General features: G+C 49.5%; 1 protein-coding gene across 1 annotated transcript in view; it reads left to right on the forward strand.

The window, feature by feature from the left end:
- The first annotated feature begins 2,748 nt into the window (after nt 1–2,748).
- The window catches only part of LOC120019860 (ephrin type-B receptor 1-like), a 120,681-nt gene continuing 106,965 nt past the window's right edge, over nt 2,749–16,464 (forward strand). The window contains exons 1-2 of the mRNA XM_038963273.1: nt 2,749–2,866; nt 3,285–3,349. Coding sequence (XP_038819201.1) covers nt 2,749–2,866; nt 3,285–3,349 — 183 coding nt within the window. The remainder of the gene's footprint in view (nt 2,867–3,284; nt 3,350–16,464) is intronic.

Consider the following 16,464-nt stretch of genomic DNA (forward strand, 5'->3'; position numbering starts at 1 on the left):
ACTTAAATTCACACAGGACACCGGATAAGACAGGAGAAGTACTCCAGATATAACAGACTGACTCTAGCCCTCCGACACATAAACTACTGCTGCATAAATACTGGATGCTGAGACAGGAGGAGTCAGGAGACACTGTGGCCCCATCCGATGATACCCCCGGACAGGTCCAAACAGGCAGGATATAACCCCACCTAATTTGCCAAAGCACAGCCCCCACACCACTAGAGGGATATATTCAACCACCAATTTACCATCCTGAGACAAGGCCGAGTATAGCCCACAAAGATCTCTGCCACGGCACAACCCAAGGGGGGGCGCCAACCCAGACAGGAAGATCACGTCAGTGACTCAACCCACTCAAGTGACGCACCCCTCCTAGGGACGGCATGAAAGAGCACCAGTAAACCAGTGACTCAGCCCCTGTAATAGGGTTAGAGGCAGAGAATCCCAGTGGAGAGAGGGGAACCGGCCAGGCAGAGACAGCAAGGGTGGTTCGTTACTCCAGAGCCTTTCCGTTCACCTTCACAATCCTGGGCCAGACTACACTCAATCATATGACCTACTGAAGAGATGAGTCTTCAGTAAAGACTTAAAGGTTGAGACCGAGTCTGCGTCTCTCACATGGGTAGGCAGACCATTCCATAAAAATGGAGCTCTATAGGAGAAAGCCCTGCCTCCAGCTGTTTGCTTAGAAAATCTAGGGACAATTAGGAGGCCTGCGTCTTGTGACCGTAGCGTACGTGTAGGTATGTACGGCAGGACCAACTCGGAAAGATAGGTAGGAGCAAGCCCATGTAATGCTTTGTAGGTTAGCAGTAAAACCTTGAAATCAGCCATTGCCTTAACAGGAAGCCAGTGTAGGGAGGCTAGCACTGGAGTAATATGATCAATTTTTTGGGTTCTAGTCAGGATTCTAGAAGCCGTATTTAGCACTAACTGAAGTTTATTTAGTGCTTTATCCGGGTAGCCGGAAAGTAGAGCATTGCAGTAGTCTAACCTAGAAGTAACAAAAACATGGATTAATTTTTCTGCATCATTTTTGGACAGAGAGTTTCTGATTTTTATAATGTTATGTGAATGGAAAAAAGCTGTCCTTGAAACAGTCTTGACATATTCGTCAAAAGAGAGATCAGGGTCCAGAGTAACGCCGAGGTCCTTCACAGTTTTATTTGAGACGACTGTACAACCATCAAGATTAATTGTCAGATTCAACAGAAGATCTCTTTGTTTCTTGGGACCTAGAACAAGCATCTCTGTTTTTACGAGTTTAAAAGTAGAAAGTTTGCAGCCATCCACTTCCTTATGTCTGAAACACAGGCTTCTAGCGAGGGCAATTTTGGTGCTTCACCATGTTTTATTGGAATGTACAGCTGTGTGTCATCCGCATAGCAGTGAAAGTTAACATTATGTTTTCGAATGACATCCCCAAGAGGTAAAATATATAGTGAAAACAATAGTGGTCCTAAAACTAGACACGCCTTCCTGGCATATCCTCACCTAGACACGCCTTCCTGGCATATCCTCATCTAGACACGCCTTCCTGGCATATCCTCATCTAGACACGCCTTCCTGGCATATCCTCACCTAGACACGCCTTCCTGGCATATCCTCACTCTTCTTGTATCTATCTAGACACACCTAGACACGCCTTGGCAGTTGGCACAAGATATACCAAGGTGAAATAATCTCTGGCTGACTTCCAACAAGATGAACCGTCTGCTGGCAGAGTATAAACTATCTGTTATATTATATCATATGAATCTATCATTACCCAGCTGAAGAGGCTGTCTGGTCACAGTGCTCATCAATCTGTAGCTCTTCGGGGGGGGGGGGGGGGCTGGCCCATAGAAAAGCAGTAAATCTGAGGCCGTAGTTTCTCGTCCTCACTTACCTGGAACAATATTAGCTTTCAGCGACGCCGACGGTATGCCAAAGCTGCAGATATGAATCAACACAGGCTGACAAATGGCTCGGGACTGGTGCCAGGTCTATTTGTCTGTGGGGTGTCAGGGAGGGTTAGGGAGAGAGAGGGGAGAGGGGGGAAGTAGAGAGAAGGGGGGGTACCCGTCATTCTCTGAGAGAGGCAAAATAAAAGAGGAAGAGAAGAGAAATGGAGATAATTATTCAGGCTACCTCTCAAGGTGTGTTGATGAGCATGTCTGCTCTGCATTTGAAGCCTCTCTCAGTCTGTAGCTTATTAACCACATTGTTATTTTGGGAGCTCTTGAGGATGGCTGCTTTGTAGACACACGTTTTGAATTGGCTGTTGAAGGTGGTATTCATTTGTTGATTTGTTTAGTACTAAGGTGAGCCGATTGGATATAAATGCCATGTCAAGAGTTGTCCCTGAGACCCAATTGGTGTCTCTGGTTTTGTGTGTTGAGTGTATTGTCTCTGGCCAGGCTATCAGGGTGTCAGTGCTCTGATAGTGTTTCTAAAGGAAACACGTGAGTGGAAATGGCCTGGCTGGCTGTGGAGAGCCCTCTACATTGATGATGGACATCTCTCTGGGTAAACAATGGCACAAAGCTCGGCCCTCAGCACACACACACACACACTGGCGGACACAAGCACAAGGGCAGACACACACGCACACACACAAGGGCAGACACACACACACACACACACACACACACACACACACACACACACACACACACACACACACACACACAAGCACAAGGGCAGACACACACGCACACACAGTGAGATAATGCTCAGCACTAATACTAGAGCCGGGCCGGAGCTATGGCCCGGAGCTATGGGCAGAAGCTATGGTCCCGGAGCTATGGGCCGGAGCTATGGGCCCAGAGCTATGGGCCGGAGCTATGGGCCGGAGGTCTAGGCCAGAGCAACTGTATGAGCCGTAGGTATCGACCGGAGCTATGGGCTGGACACTGGCCCTCAACATTCCACTCAAATGGAGAAATGCAACTCTTTGTTCTCGTTCTCTCTTTTTGAAACAGAAAGGAAGTGGAAATGGAAGATAAATCTAGCAGGGTCATTTCATTTCTGTCATCAAGTGTTCTTTTCTGGAACAAACTCAGGTCGTTTTCCGAAGTAAAACTCATCAAAGTGCTCCTTCATGGCTCAACTTCAACCATGGAACAGGACTGAGAATGTATGAGAACATACTCTGCACTGCGATGTTTGAATAACTGACTCTAGTCTCTCTCTCTCTCTCTCTCTCTCTCTCTCTCTCTCTCTCTCTCTCTCTCTCTCTCTCTCTCTCTCTCTCTCTCTCTCTCTCTCTCTCTCTCTCTCTCTCTCTCTCTCTCTCGTAGAAACGTTGATGGACACTCGGGTGGCTACTGCTGAGCTAGGCTGGACTGCCTATCCTGCATCTGGGGTGAGTAATAATAACAGGACTACAGACAGACAGACATCACCATAAATAGACAGTGGTAGAAAGATGTGTCTGTACTGTCACTAGCTACCTTCTTTGTAGTCTGTCTGTTGGACCCACTCTGGTATTAGTGATGGGAGAAAAAAAATCGCTACAATTCCATATCGGGATATTATTTTTGCGCTAGTTGGCTGTACCTGCACCAAAACTCCAGTATTTTTCCTTCATAGCTTGTCCTCCATCTTCTTTTTAAATAGGGAGCCAATTTGTTTTCAGTACTTATTTCCATGACTGATCACAACTCGTTTTGTCATGGCTCTGTCTTGTCCCTCTGCAGCAGACATATGGTGAACAATATGTTTGGAACAACGAATTGCATTTAAATCACAGTATCGAATCGCAGTACATATGGAATCGTGAGATTTCGCAATACATATCGTATCGGCAGCGAAGTATCGCAATAATTTCGTATCTTGAGGTCCCTAGCAATTCCCAGCCCTATCTGGTATGGGCAATGGTAATGCAAGAAGAATAACGTTCTGTACACACAGTATATTTTTCTCCATAGCCCAATGAGCCAATCAATGTCATCCTCAACACGTACAGGTACAGATGGCCTAATGTATGTCCAGACAGACAGACAGACATAGAACTACATTAGCCACTGTGATCCCCATTACAGTGTTATTATCTCCACATCCTCATTCATAATGACTTCAAGACGTAATGGCTGCAGAGCCATGAGAAAACATCAAAAATAATGTCCCGATATGTAACTGTATAGATTTCCCCCCATCACTACTGTCTAACATGAACAGGCTCTTTGGCACTTTGAGGGGTTTTACACACACATCCCAAGGAGTTTAGTTGCATAGAACACAATAGTGGAACAGTGGCCAGGCTGACACACACACACACCCCGTCTTCAAGCTGAGACACTGACAATGGATGGGAAGTCCTCCTGAATGAGCGAATGGCTTGCTAAAAGTAGGCCATGATGTACTGAGGACTGAGGACTGAGCTGGACTGAGACTTGGTTGAGCCGAGGGTGTGTATGTGTGTGTGTTTGTGCATGTGCACATGTGCTTGTGTGTGAGGGGACTCAACACAACACACAAGGAACAGAAAGGATTCAAAAGGACAGACCGAGTTTGTAGTAGTCTCATTCTGTACTGTTTTGCGGTCTCGAGAGCAGACTTAAATGTCGACAAACATTCTTCATTGTTTCATTTCCTAAAGAACCTGATGACAGCTGTCCAAAAATCATGTTGTTAATTTAAAATGAGACGGTACTACAAAAGAAATCCAATGATTTATTTATATATATACACTAGTATATATATACACTAGATGACTGACAGGGGGCGCTGTGTTGACGACACCGTGCCTCAATCCACCATGCCTCCCTACCATTGTAAAAAGATATATTGGAAGCTATAGAAATGCATGTATTAATGTCTACACTCATTTGTGCCACATTTATTATATTATAGACACCTTACTCCATACTTTTAAATGATATTATCTGAGCTATGCATACAAATAAAACAACAAAACTATATATTTTTTCCTTGAAGTATCATTTCTAGACATGACTAATGTTACTGTCCCCACTACAACTAAGAAATACTTAAATACATGTACTTTTGTCCTTGAAACATGTCATTGAAATACTGTAGTAAACCCATTAATTCCTAAGGAGGACTGTTCCTACTTGGGAGTACCAATATGGCCAACCAGTGGCTTCAAAGCCTCTCATTGGCCAATACATAGCATCAGCAATCCAGGGTTTATATATTTAATTGAAAACAACTCATTATCACAGATGAAGGCAGATAAAACAATTCCGACCTGGTAACGTGACAGTTTTGTACTTCCTTGCTGACTGTGAACATACAACTGTGACAGAATATGACAGAGAAATGGACTTATTCAGCAATTATTTTCCTCGGTCTTGAGCCAGATAAACAGACTGTTAAGTGTTCAACCTGGTGCATGTACAGTTCTAGCAAGGACTTCTGTCAGAACACTGTCCTCCTCACAGCCTGACAGCCGTTACAGAGAGCTATGCATGATGTTGATGTCAGGTTGCATCAGTACTACATCAGTACTACATCAGTACTACAGTTGACTACATCAGTACTACATTGAGTGGAGCTCTCGCCACTAGTGAGTTTCAACATACACGCACGCACGCACACACACACACACACACACACACACACACACACACACACACACACACACACACACACACACACACACACACACACACACACACACACACACACACACACACACACACACACACACACACACACACACACACACTTCCTACTAGAGGCATGAACTACTATGGTTCTTCTGTAGGATAGTGGGGTACTGTATGATGTAGAGGAGGAGTTATCCCTAGGCACTGAACTAAGGTCCATTTTCTGTTTCCCCCTAATGGTTCAAACTAGCATAAGCTGATCCTAGATCTGGGTCTAAGGCCAACGTCTACCTGGAGGGTATGAAGCTTGTCGTTTTTTAAGACATTTGAAGACAGGCAATTAGACTATTGCTGAAAAGTGAGAGGAGACGGCTGGTGTTTTTAGTAAAGACTTAAGTAGTCGCTCTGTTGGGATTTTCATTGAGGCTTGTTAAGTAAGACAGTAAAGGAGTTATTGTCTCTTGTTCACAGTTGTTTTTAAGTATCTCTAGCTGTAAGGTTCAGGGATTGAGACTTGCTGCAGGGAGAATACATTCTTACTACCAGAACAACTCTGCATTCTTGACCTTGCTGTGCGTGTCTGTGAGAGAGAGAGAGAGAGAGAGAGAGAGAGAGAGAGAGAGAGAGAGAGAGAGAGAGAGAGAGAGAGAGAGAGAGAGAGGCTCCGGGTGCAGATAAGCTCAAGGCAATGATACAGTATGTCTGAGAGAATAGGTCAATCCAGCAATGAGAATGTACGCACACGCACACACACACACCAACTCAGTATTAACAGACAGAGTTTAGTTGGATAGAGTTTTGTTTGGACATTTCTTAAAGGATATATTTCAAGAGGGTAAAAGGAGAGGTTATGGTGATGTCAGACATTAGGAGGCAGTAACACCCCGTGGCTGAAAACTGCAGCATGATGTTAGAATGCCTCAGTTGAGAACCTTGTTTGTGTGTCATATGCTGTCTTTCGTACCTTAAACAATGAACATACAGGGTAGGACCGGGACGGCGACGTCTGTTGGCTTGTCGTTGGTACTGCTGTGAGGAACGCAGAAGATTAAGACGTGCCTTCTTCCACGTAAGCCGACAGCGTCTGATGAACCTCGAGGCTGAAGGCACTCTGACTTCTGCCTCCTGGTCCGGGAACAATAGAGGAGCATAGCCAAACTGACACTCATGCGGGGATATACCAGTGGAGGAGGAGCACAAGGTGTTGTGCGCGTACTCGGCCCAAACAATGAAGGATGACCATGTGGACGGGTTGTTGGAAACCATACATCTGAGGGTGGTTTCCAGCTCCTGATTCATCCTCTCAGTTTGGCCGTTGGACTCCGGATGGTACCCTGAAGATAAACTGGCCGTGGCCCCTATGAGTTGGCAGAAGGCCTTCCAAAACCTTGAGGCGAACTGGGGACCTCTGTCGGAAACCATATCTTGCGGAATGCCAAAGACTCGGAACACATGGTTAATCACCAACTCAGCTGTTTCCTTGGCAGAAGGTAATTTGGTCAAGGGAACAAACCTGGCCGCCTTAGAAAACCTGTCGATGATGACTAGGATCGTAGTATTACCATGGGACGGAGGAAGGCCAGTAATAAAGTCCAACGAGATATGGGACCAGGGTCGGTGGGGAATAGATAAAGGGTGAAGGAGTCCTTGAGGGCGGAGGTGAGAAGATTTGCCCTGGCAGCACACGGAACAGGCCTTGACGAAAGTGGCAACGTCTTCTTTTATGGTGGGCCACCAGAACTTACGCTGGATGAACTCCAAGGTGCGACCTACGCCCGGGTGACAGGTGAGGCGAGAGGAGTGCCCCCACAGAAGGACTTGGGACCTTGCTGCCTTGGGAACAAACAACCGATTGGCAGGACCTCCTCCAGGGCCCGGTTCGATGGCTTGAGCTTGTTTCACGGTATCCTCCACTTGCCACGAGATCGGAGCCACGATCTTAGCGGCAGGAAGGACAGTCATGTCAGTATCTTCTCGAATGGCAGGAGAGTAGATTCGTGACAAGGCGTCCGGTTTGAGATTCTTCGACCCGGGTCTATAGGTGAGGATAAACTGAAATCGGCTGAAGAAAAGAGACCATCGAGCTTGTCTGGAGTTCAACCGCTTCGCCTGCTGGATATACTCCAGATTTTTGTGGTCCGTAAGCACTTGAAACGGTTGAGAAGCCCCCTCGAGCCAGTGTCTCCATTCCTTCAATGCCATCTTAACCGCTAGGAGTTCACGATCCCCCACATCGTAATTCCTCTCGGCCGGGGTAAGCCGGTGAGAGAAGAAGGCGCAAGGATGAAGCTTCTTGTCTTCACCCCTCTGAGACAGGACAGCTCCAACACCAACCTCTGATGCGTCTACCTCCACCACAAAAGGTTCATCCGCCGTTGGTAGTGTCAGGATGGGAGCAGAGAGGATGCGCTGCTTGAGTCCTTGGAAGGCCGTCTCAGCTTCTCTTCCCCACAGAAACCTTGTGTTGCCACCCTTGGTTACAGCTGAGAGAGGGGCTGCCACCGAGCTGAAGTTCTTGATGAACTTGCGGTAAAAGTTGGTGAAGCCCAGGAAACGCTGAACTTCCTTAACGGACTTGGGGGTGGGCCAATCCGCTACCGCCCCTACCTTCTTGGGGTCCATCTGGACTCGACCGGGTTCCACTATAAATCCCAGGAATTGTACTCGAGAGGAATGGAATTCACACTTTTCCGGCTTAACGTACAAATGGCTGTCTAGGAGGCGTTTGAGCACTTGTCTGACATGCTTAGTGTGTTCTTGAAGGGAGCTCGAAAAGATGAGGATGTCATCCAAGTAAACAAACACGAAGATGTTAAGCATATCCCTAAGCACATCGTTTATGAGCGCTTGGAACACAGCCGGGGCGTTGGTCAGGCCGAAGGGCATCACCGAGTATTCGTAGTGACCAGTAGGCGTGTTGAAAGCGGTCTTCCACTCGTCCCCGGGTTTGATCCGCACAAGATGGTATGCGTTCCGCAGGTCAAGCTTAGTGAAGACAACTGCTTCCTGGAGCAGCTCAAAGGCTGTGGCCATAAGGGGTAGCGGGTAGCGGTTACGGACGGTTATGGCATTGAGTCCCCGGTAGTCGATGCAAGGTCGTAATCCACCGTCTTTCTTGGCCACAAAGAAAAACCCTGCTCCCGCCGGCGAGGTAGATGGACGCATGAGGCCTGCTGCCAGAGCGTCCTTGATGTAGGTATCCATAGCAGCTCGTTCGGGAGGAGAAAGGGAAAAGATCCGACCCCTGGGAGGGCAGGTCCCCGGAAACAGGTCGATGGTGCAATCGTAAGGTCTATGGGGTGGTAGTTTGGTGGCCCTCTGTTTGCTAAATACCGGTTTGAGGTCATGGTAACACTCGGGAACTCGGGACAGGTCGATGGATTCTAGAGACTCGGGAGGGGAACTCGGGGAACTCGGGAAGATACAAGTGGCTTGGCACGTAGGACCCCACTGCTTGATAGTGCCCACAGACCAGTCGATGTGAGGGTTATGGCTGTGAAGCCAGGGGTAACCAAGGACGAGAGGGAACTCGGAACAGGAGATCAGATGAAAGTTCATCACTTCCTGGTGTTGGGAAACTGAAAGTCGCAAGGGGGTAGTGGCACGAGTGACAAGTCCAGATCCCAAAGGGCTTCTATCCAACGTAGTAACCCTTATGGGGTCACTTAGAGGTTCAGAAGGAACGCCATTCTCCTTCGCCCAGACTCCATCCATGAAGTTACCTGCGGCTCCAGAGTCTACCAAGGCTTGAAGAGGAAACTCGTGGTCGTCCCAGGAAAGGGTAACTGGAATGAGCAGGTGGGAGTTGGATGGATGGGAGGAGGTTATGTTTCCCGTTACAGTCCTCCCAGGCCTGCACGGGAGAGTGCGTTTCCCTGGAGCCCGGGACACGTGGAGCGGAAATGGCCCGGTTTGCCGCAATATAGACAGCCTCGCTCCCTCATCCGGCGGTCTCTCTCAGCCTGGGAGATGCGTCCAACCTGCATGGGTTCTGGTGGAGCCAGCGAGGATAAAGGTGGAGACTCGGAGCTGGAACCGATAGGAGCTAGGGTGAGAGGTCTACGGTTGAGTTCTCTCTCTCTCAGACGCTGGTCTATGCGCGAAGCCAACTTGATAAGGGACTCGAGGTTGTCCGGTGGTTCCCGAGTGGCCAGTTCATCTTGGATGGTGTCAGAAAGACCCTTCAAAAAACACACTGTGAGCGCCTCGTCGTTCCAGCCACTTGCTGCTGCCACAGTGCGGAACTGGATGGCATAGTCCGTCACGCTGCGCCGACCTTGGCGGAGAGTCAGGAGCTGTTTGGCTGAGTCAGGGCCGTTGGTAGGACCTTGAAACACTCGCTTGAATTCTTCAGCAAAGGTAGAGTAGCTGGCACAGCAGGGACTTTGGGCATCCCACACAGCAGTAGCCCAGGCTAGGGCTTTTTCCGACAGCAGGGTGATGATATATGCTATCTTGGACCGGTCGGTGGGAAACGACGATGGTTGTAGCTCAAAGGAGAGAGAACATTGGGTGAAAAACCCCTTACAAACACTCGGATCACCTGAGAACCGTTGGGGAGGCGGCAGACGAGGTTCAGCCAGGGAGTTAACTGCCAGGGGCACTTGAATCTGATGAACTGGAGCAGAAGCGGTTGCCGGGGAAAGTCGATCAGAAATCTGCTTTATGGAAGTCAGCATCTCTGACAGAAGTTGAGAATGTCTAGCCATTAAGGCCTCTTGCTGAACCAGAGCAGCTTCGTGGCGTTGGACAGTCCCCTCGTGGTGGGACAGGATGGAACAAAAATCCTGGGTACTGGCTGCCTCTGGGTTCATTATAATGGCTCAGTGTTTCTGTCAGGACCCGGTGCGAGAAACAGTCACTAATAATCGTCAGAACCCAGAAGATGAGGCAGACACAGCAGTACTAGAGATGGTGGTTTAATTAAAGAACAAAATCTTCAGGCAAAGAATCTAAATCCACAATGTCCAAACATAAAGCCAAGAAGCACAAAATGGATATCCTCCAAAAATACAAAGAAACTCCACAAAGTGGTAAAAACAGCAGGGAAAAACAAACCTCAAAAGACTACTCAAAAATACACAAGAACTAAACCAGAGAACCTCTGGAAAATCCAATAAGAGAATCATATGTTCAGAACAAGGCTTGGGCTGGGGCTGGGTGCTAACATACAAACACTGAGCAAAGAACTGAGGAACACACAGGGTTTAAATACTAACAAGGGAACGACACACAGGTGCAAACAATAATTAGAGCAAGGAAAAACAAAAGGTACAAAAAAGGTGCAATGGGGACATCTAGTGACCAAAACCTGAACAGTCCTGGCCAAAACCTGACACATCCTACCCCTGCTAGACCATTCGGCCATCAGATTTGCCACCAATGCTCCTTATAGGACACATCACTGCACTCTATACTCATCTGTAAACTGGTCATCTCTGTATACCCGCCGCAAGACCCACTGGTTGATGCTTATTTATAAAAACCCTCTTAGGCCTCACTCCCCCCCCCTGAGATATCTACTGCAGCCCTCATCCTCCACATACAACACCCGTTCTGCCAGTCACATTCTGTTAAAGGTCCCCAAAGCACACACATCCCTGGGTCGCTCCTCTTTTCAGTTCACTGTAGCTAGCGACTGGAACGAGCTGCAACAAACACTCAAACTGGACAGTTTTATCTCAATCTCTTCATTCAAAGACTAAATCATGGACACTCTTACTGACAGTTGTGGCTGCTTTGTGTGATGTATTGTCTCTACCTTCTTGCCCTTTGTGCAGTTGTCTGTGCCCAATCATGTTTGTACCATGTTTTTGTGCTGCTACCATGTTGTGTTGCTACCATGTAGTTGTCATGTTGTGTTGCTGCCATGTTGTTGTCATGTTGTGTTGCTGCCATGCTATGTTGTTGTCTTAAGTCTCTCTTTATGTAGTATTGTCTCTCTTGTCGTGATGTGTGTTTTGTCCTATATTTATATATGTTTATTTCTTTTTTAATCTCAGGCCCCTGTTCCACCAGGAGGCCTTTTGGTAGGCCGTCATTGTAAATAACCATGTGTTCTTAACTGACTTGCCTAGTTAACTAAAGGTTCAGTAAAAACAAACATTAAAAAAGAGGTTAACAATGAAAATGGCAGTGCTTTGAAGTTGTTAGCTACTATGGTATAACCATGACATGTCAGTTGACCTCATGTAGACATACACACTCACACACATATGACATATACATTATGTTGACATCTATATGAAGTAGACAAGCAGAAAGGACCCACAAGCCAAGCAGATGTCTACACCTTCTATTCACAGCATAATGACTCATATACACAAACATACATGGTCTTTGCCTCTTACTCACTAACTCTCACTCATCCTCACTCACTCACTCACTCACTCACTCACTCACTCACTCACTCACTCACTCACTCACTCACTCACTCACTCACTCACTCACTCACTCACTCACTAACTCACTAACTCTCACTCATCATCACTCACTGAGCCTCACTCACTCTCACACTCACTCACTCACTCACTAACTCTCACTCATCCTCACTCACTGAGCCTCACTCACTCTCACACTCACTCACTCACTCACTCACTAACTCTCACTCATCCTCACTCACTGAGCCTCACTCACTCTCACACTCACTCACTCACTCACTCACTCACTCACTCACTCACTCACTCACTCACTCACTCACTCACTCACTCACTCACTCACTCACTCTCACTCAATCTCACTCACTGAGCCTCACTCACTCTCACATTCACTCACTCACTCTCACTCACACTCACAGTCACTCACTTACTCTCTTTATTTCATTCTTTCTTTCTCTCACTCTCTGTCTCACACACACGGACACACACACACACGCACATGCGCACATGCGCGCACATGTGCACACACGCGCACGCACGCAAACGCACACACACGAACACACACACACACACACACACACACACATACACACACCATGGCTCCCGCAGAGCTGCTCTGTAATGATGAATTAAATATGGTGTCCCAAAGAGACGAGGGCCTTTTGACCTCTACCCTTCAGCCATGCAGCCGCCAGGGGCAGGCAGGTGTAAAAGGTAATGGCTCAGACAGACAGACACTCATACACTGGCCATGAGTCTGGAGAACTGCCTCTCAGATAGAGGACAGGGGGAGGAGGGGAGGAAAGGGGGAGGAGGGGAGGGATGAATGTCAAGAATAGAAACAGAGGAAAAGGAGAGCGAGAGGTGGGGGACGGAGTTGGAGGGTTTTTCGAAAGAGGGGTTTCTGGATTAGAGAAACCTTACAAGTGGAACAAAATGGGAAAATGAGAGGTGGGCAAGAAAAGAGGGAAGGAGCGAGAGGAGGGGTGGTTTCAGTAGAGGGGCGAAGGGGGGCGTGTAGGATTAGGGGAACCTGGAGTGAATAGAGAGAAAGAGTAAAAGAGGTCGATTGTGTGGAGAGTGAAACAAGAGGGTGGCTGTGTATTGGTTGAGTGTGTTTGCATGTGAATGAGAGTCTGGGTTAACTCATGTGACTCCACGGGTCAGAGATGGAACACAGGCTTATGGGCTGGCGGTTGCTAGGAGTAGCAGAGGGTAGGGGTTAGGGAGCTACGGGTAGGAGTAGCAGAGGGTAGGGGTTAGGGAGCTACAGGGAAGGAGTAGCAGAGGGTAGGGGTTAGGGAGCTACGGGTAGGAGTAGCAGAGGGTAGGGGTTAGGGAGCTACGGGTAGGAGTAGCAGAGGGTAGGGGTTAGGGAGCTACGGGTAGGAGTAGCAGAGGGTAGGGGTTAGGGAGCTACGGGTAGGAGTAGCAAAGGGTAGGGGTTAGGGAGCTACGGGTAGGAGTAGCGGAGGGTAGGGGTTAGGGAGCTACGGGTAGGAGTAGCAGAGGGTAGGGGTTAGGGAGCTACGGGTAGGAGTAGCAGAGGGTAGGGGTTAGGGAGCTACGGGTAGGAGTAGCAGAGGGTAGGGGTTAGGGGTTAGGGTGCTACGGGTAGGAGTAACAGAGGGTAGGGGTTAGGGGTAGGGGTTAGGGAGCTACGGGTAGGAGTAGCAGAGGGTAGGGGTTAGGGGTAGGGGTTAGGGAGCTACGGGTAGGAGTAGCAGAGGGTTAGGGGTAGGGGTTAGGGAGCTACGGGTAGGAGTAGCAGAGGGTAAAGGGTAGGGGTAGGGGTTAGGGAGCTACGGGTAGGAGTAGCAGAGGGTAGGGTGCTAGGGGTTAGGGTGCTATGGGTAGGGGTAGCAGAGGGTAGGATTCTAGGGGTAGGGGTTAGGGAGCTACGGGTAGGAGTAGCAGAGGGTAGAGGGGTAGGGGTTAGGGTGCTATGGGTAGGGGTAGCAGAGGGTAGGGTGCTATGGGTAGGGGTTAGGGTGCTATGGGTAGGAGTAGCAGAGGGTAGGGTTCTAGGAGTAGGGGTTAGGGTGCTATGGGTAGGGGTAGCAGAGGGTAGAGGGGTAGGGGTTAGGGTGCTATGGGTAGGGGTAGTAGAGGGTAGAGCGGTAGGGGTTAGGGTGCTATGGGTAGGAGTAGCAGAGGGTAGGGTGCTAGGGGTAGGGGTTAGGGTGCTACGGGTAGGGGAGACAGAGGGATAGTGCTGAAAGTAGTGGGCTAGGGGAGAGGGATAGTGAATAGGGTATAGGGAAGTGTGGATGTGTGTGCTGACTGAGGTTCAGATTTGTGTCTGAAAGGGGAGTTTGGCTGCTAGCATAGGACTATGTTCCTAGTCCCCATATAGCTGCTCTGTAGCTGCAGCCCAGTCACTATGAGAGGTGGGGTCTGGGATACAGTCACTGTGAGAGGTGGGGTCTGGGATACAGTCACTGTGAGAGGTGATGTCTGGGATACAGTCACTGTGAGAGGTGGGGTCTGGGATACAGTCACTGTGAGAGGTGGGGTCTGGGATACAGTCACTGTGAGAGGTGGGGTCTGGGATACAGTCACTGTGAGAGGTGGGGTCTGGGATACAGTCACTGTGAGAGGTGGGGTCTGGGATACAGTCACTGTGAGAGGTGGGGTCTGGGATACAGTCACTGTGAGAGGTGGGGTCTGGGATACAGTCACTGTGAGAGGTGGGGTCTGGGATACAGTCACTGTGAGAGGTGGGGTCTGGGATACAGTCACTGTGAGAGGTGGGGTCTGGGATACAGTCACTGTGAGAGGTGGGGTCTGGGATACAGTCACTGTGAGAGGTGGGGTCTGGGATACAGTCACTGTGAGAGGTGATGTCTGGGATACAGTCACTGTGAGAGGTGGGGTCTGGGATACAGTCACTATGAGAGGTGGGGTCTGGGATACAGTCACTGTGAGAGGTGGGGTCTGGGATACAGTCACTGTGAGAGGTGATGTCTGGGATACAGTCACTGTGAGAGGTGGGGTCTGGGATACAGTCACTGTGAGAGGTGGGGTCTGGGATACAGTCACTGTGAGAGGTGGGGTCTGGGATACAGTCACTGTGAGAGGTGGGGTCTGGGATACAGTCACTGTGAGAGGTGGGGTCTGGGATACAGTCACTGTGAGAGGTGGGGTCTGGGATACGGTCACTGTGAGAGGTGGGGTCTGGGATACAGTCACTGTGAGAGGTGGGGTCTGGGATACGGTCACTGTGAGAGGTGGGGTCTGGGATACGGTCACTGTGAGAGGTGGGGTCTGGGATACAGTCACTGTGAGAGGTGGGGTCTGGGATACAGTCACTGTGAGAGGTGGGGTCTGGGATACAGTCACTGTGAGAGGTGGGGTCTGGGATACAGTCACTGTGAGAGGTGGGGTCTGGGATACAGTCACTGTGAGAGGTGATGTCTGGGATACAGTCACTGTGAGAGGTGGGGTCTGGGATACAGTCACTGTGAGAGGTGGGGTCTGGATACAGTCACTGTGAGAGGTGGGGTCTGGGATACGGTCACTGTGAGAGGTGGGGTCTGGGATACAGTCACTGTGAGAGGTGGGGTCTGGGATACAGTCACTGTGAGAGGTGGGGTCTGGGATACAGTCACTGTGAGAGGTGGGGTCTGGGATACAGTCACTGTGAGAGGTGGGGTCTGGGATACAGTCACTGTGAGAGGTGGGGTCTGGGATACAGTCACTGTGAGAGGTGGGGTCTGGGATACAGTCACTGTGAGAGGTGGGGTCTGGGATACAGTCACTGTGAGAGGTGGGGTCTGGGATACAGTCACTGTGAGAGGTGATGTCTGGGATACAGTCACTGTGAGAGGTGGGGTCTGGGATACAGTCACTGTGAGAGGTGGGGTCTGGGATACAGTCACTGTGAGAGGTGGGGTCTGGGATACAGTCACTGTGAGAGGTGGGGTCTGGGATACAGTCACTGTGAGAGGTGGGGTCTGGGATACAGTCACTGTGAGAGGTGGGGTCTGGGATACAGTCACTGTGAGAGGTGGGGTCTGGGATACAGTCACTGTGAGAGGTGGGGTCTGGGATACAGTCACTGTGAGAGGTGGGGTCTGGGATACAGTCACTGTGAGAGGTGGGGTCTGGGATACAGTCACTGTGAGAGGTGGGGTCTGGGATACAGTCACTGTGAGAGGTGGGGTCTGGGATACAGTCACTGTGAGAGGTGGATGTCTGGGATACAGTCACTGTGAGAGGTGGGGTCTGGGATACAGTCACTGTGAGAGGTGGGGTCTGGGATACAGTCACTGTGAGAGGTGGGGTCTGGGATACAGTCACTGTGAGAGGTGGGGTCTGGGATACAGTCACTGTGAGAGGTGGGGTCTGGGATACGGTCACTGTGAGAGGTGGGGTCTGGGATACAGTCACTGTGAGAGGTGGGGTCTGGGATACGGTCACTGTGAGAGGTGGGATCTGGGATACGGTCACTGTGAGAGGTGGGGTCTGGGATACAGTCACTGTGAGAGGTGGGGTCTGGGATACAGTCACTGTGAGAGGTGGGGTCT

The sequence above is a fragment of the Salvelinus namaycush genome, chromosome 25, assembly GCF_016432855.1.
Source record: "Salvelinus namaycush isolate Seneca chromosome 25, SaNama_1.0, whole genome shotgun sequence".
Classification (NCBI taxonomy): Eukaryota; Metazoa; Chordata; class Actinopteri; order Salmoniformes; family Salmonidae; genus Salvelinus; species Salvelinus namaycush.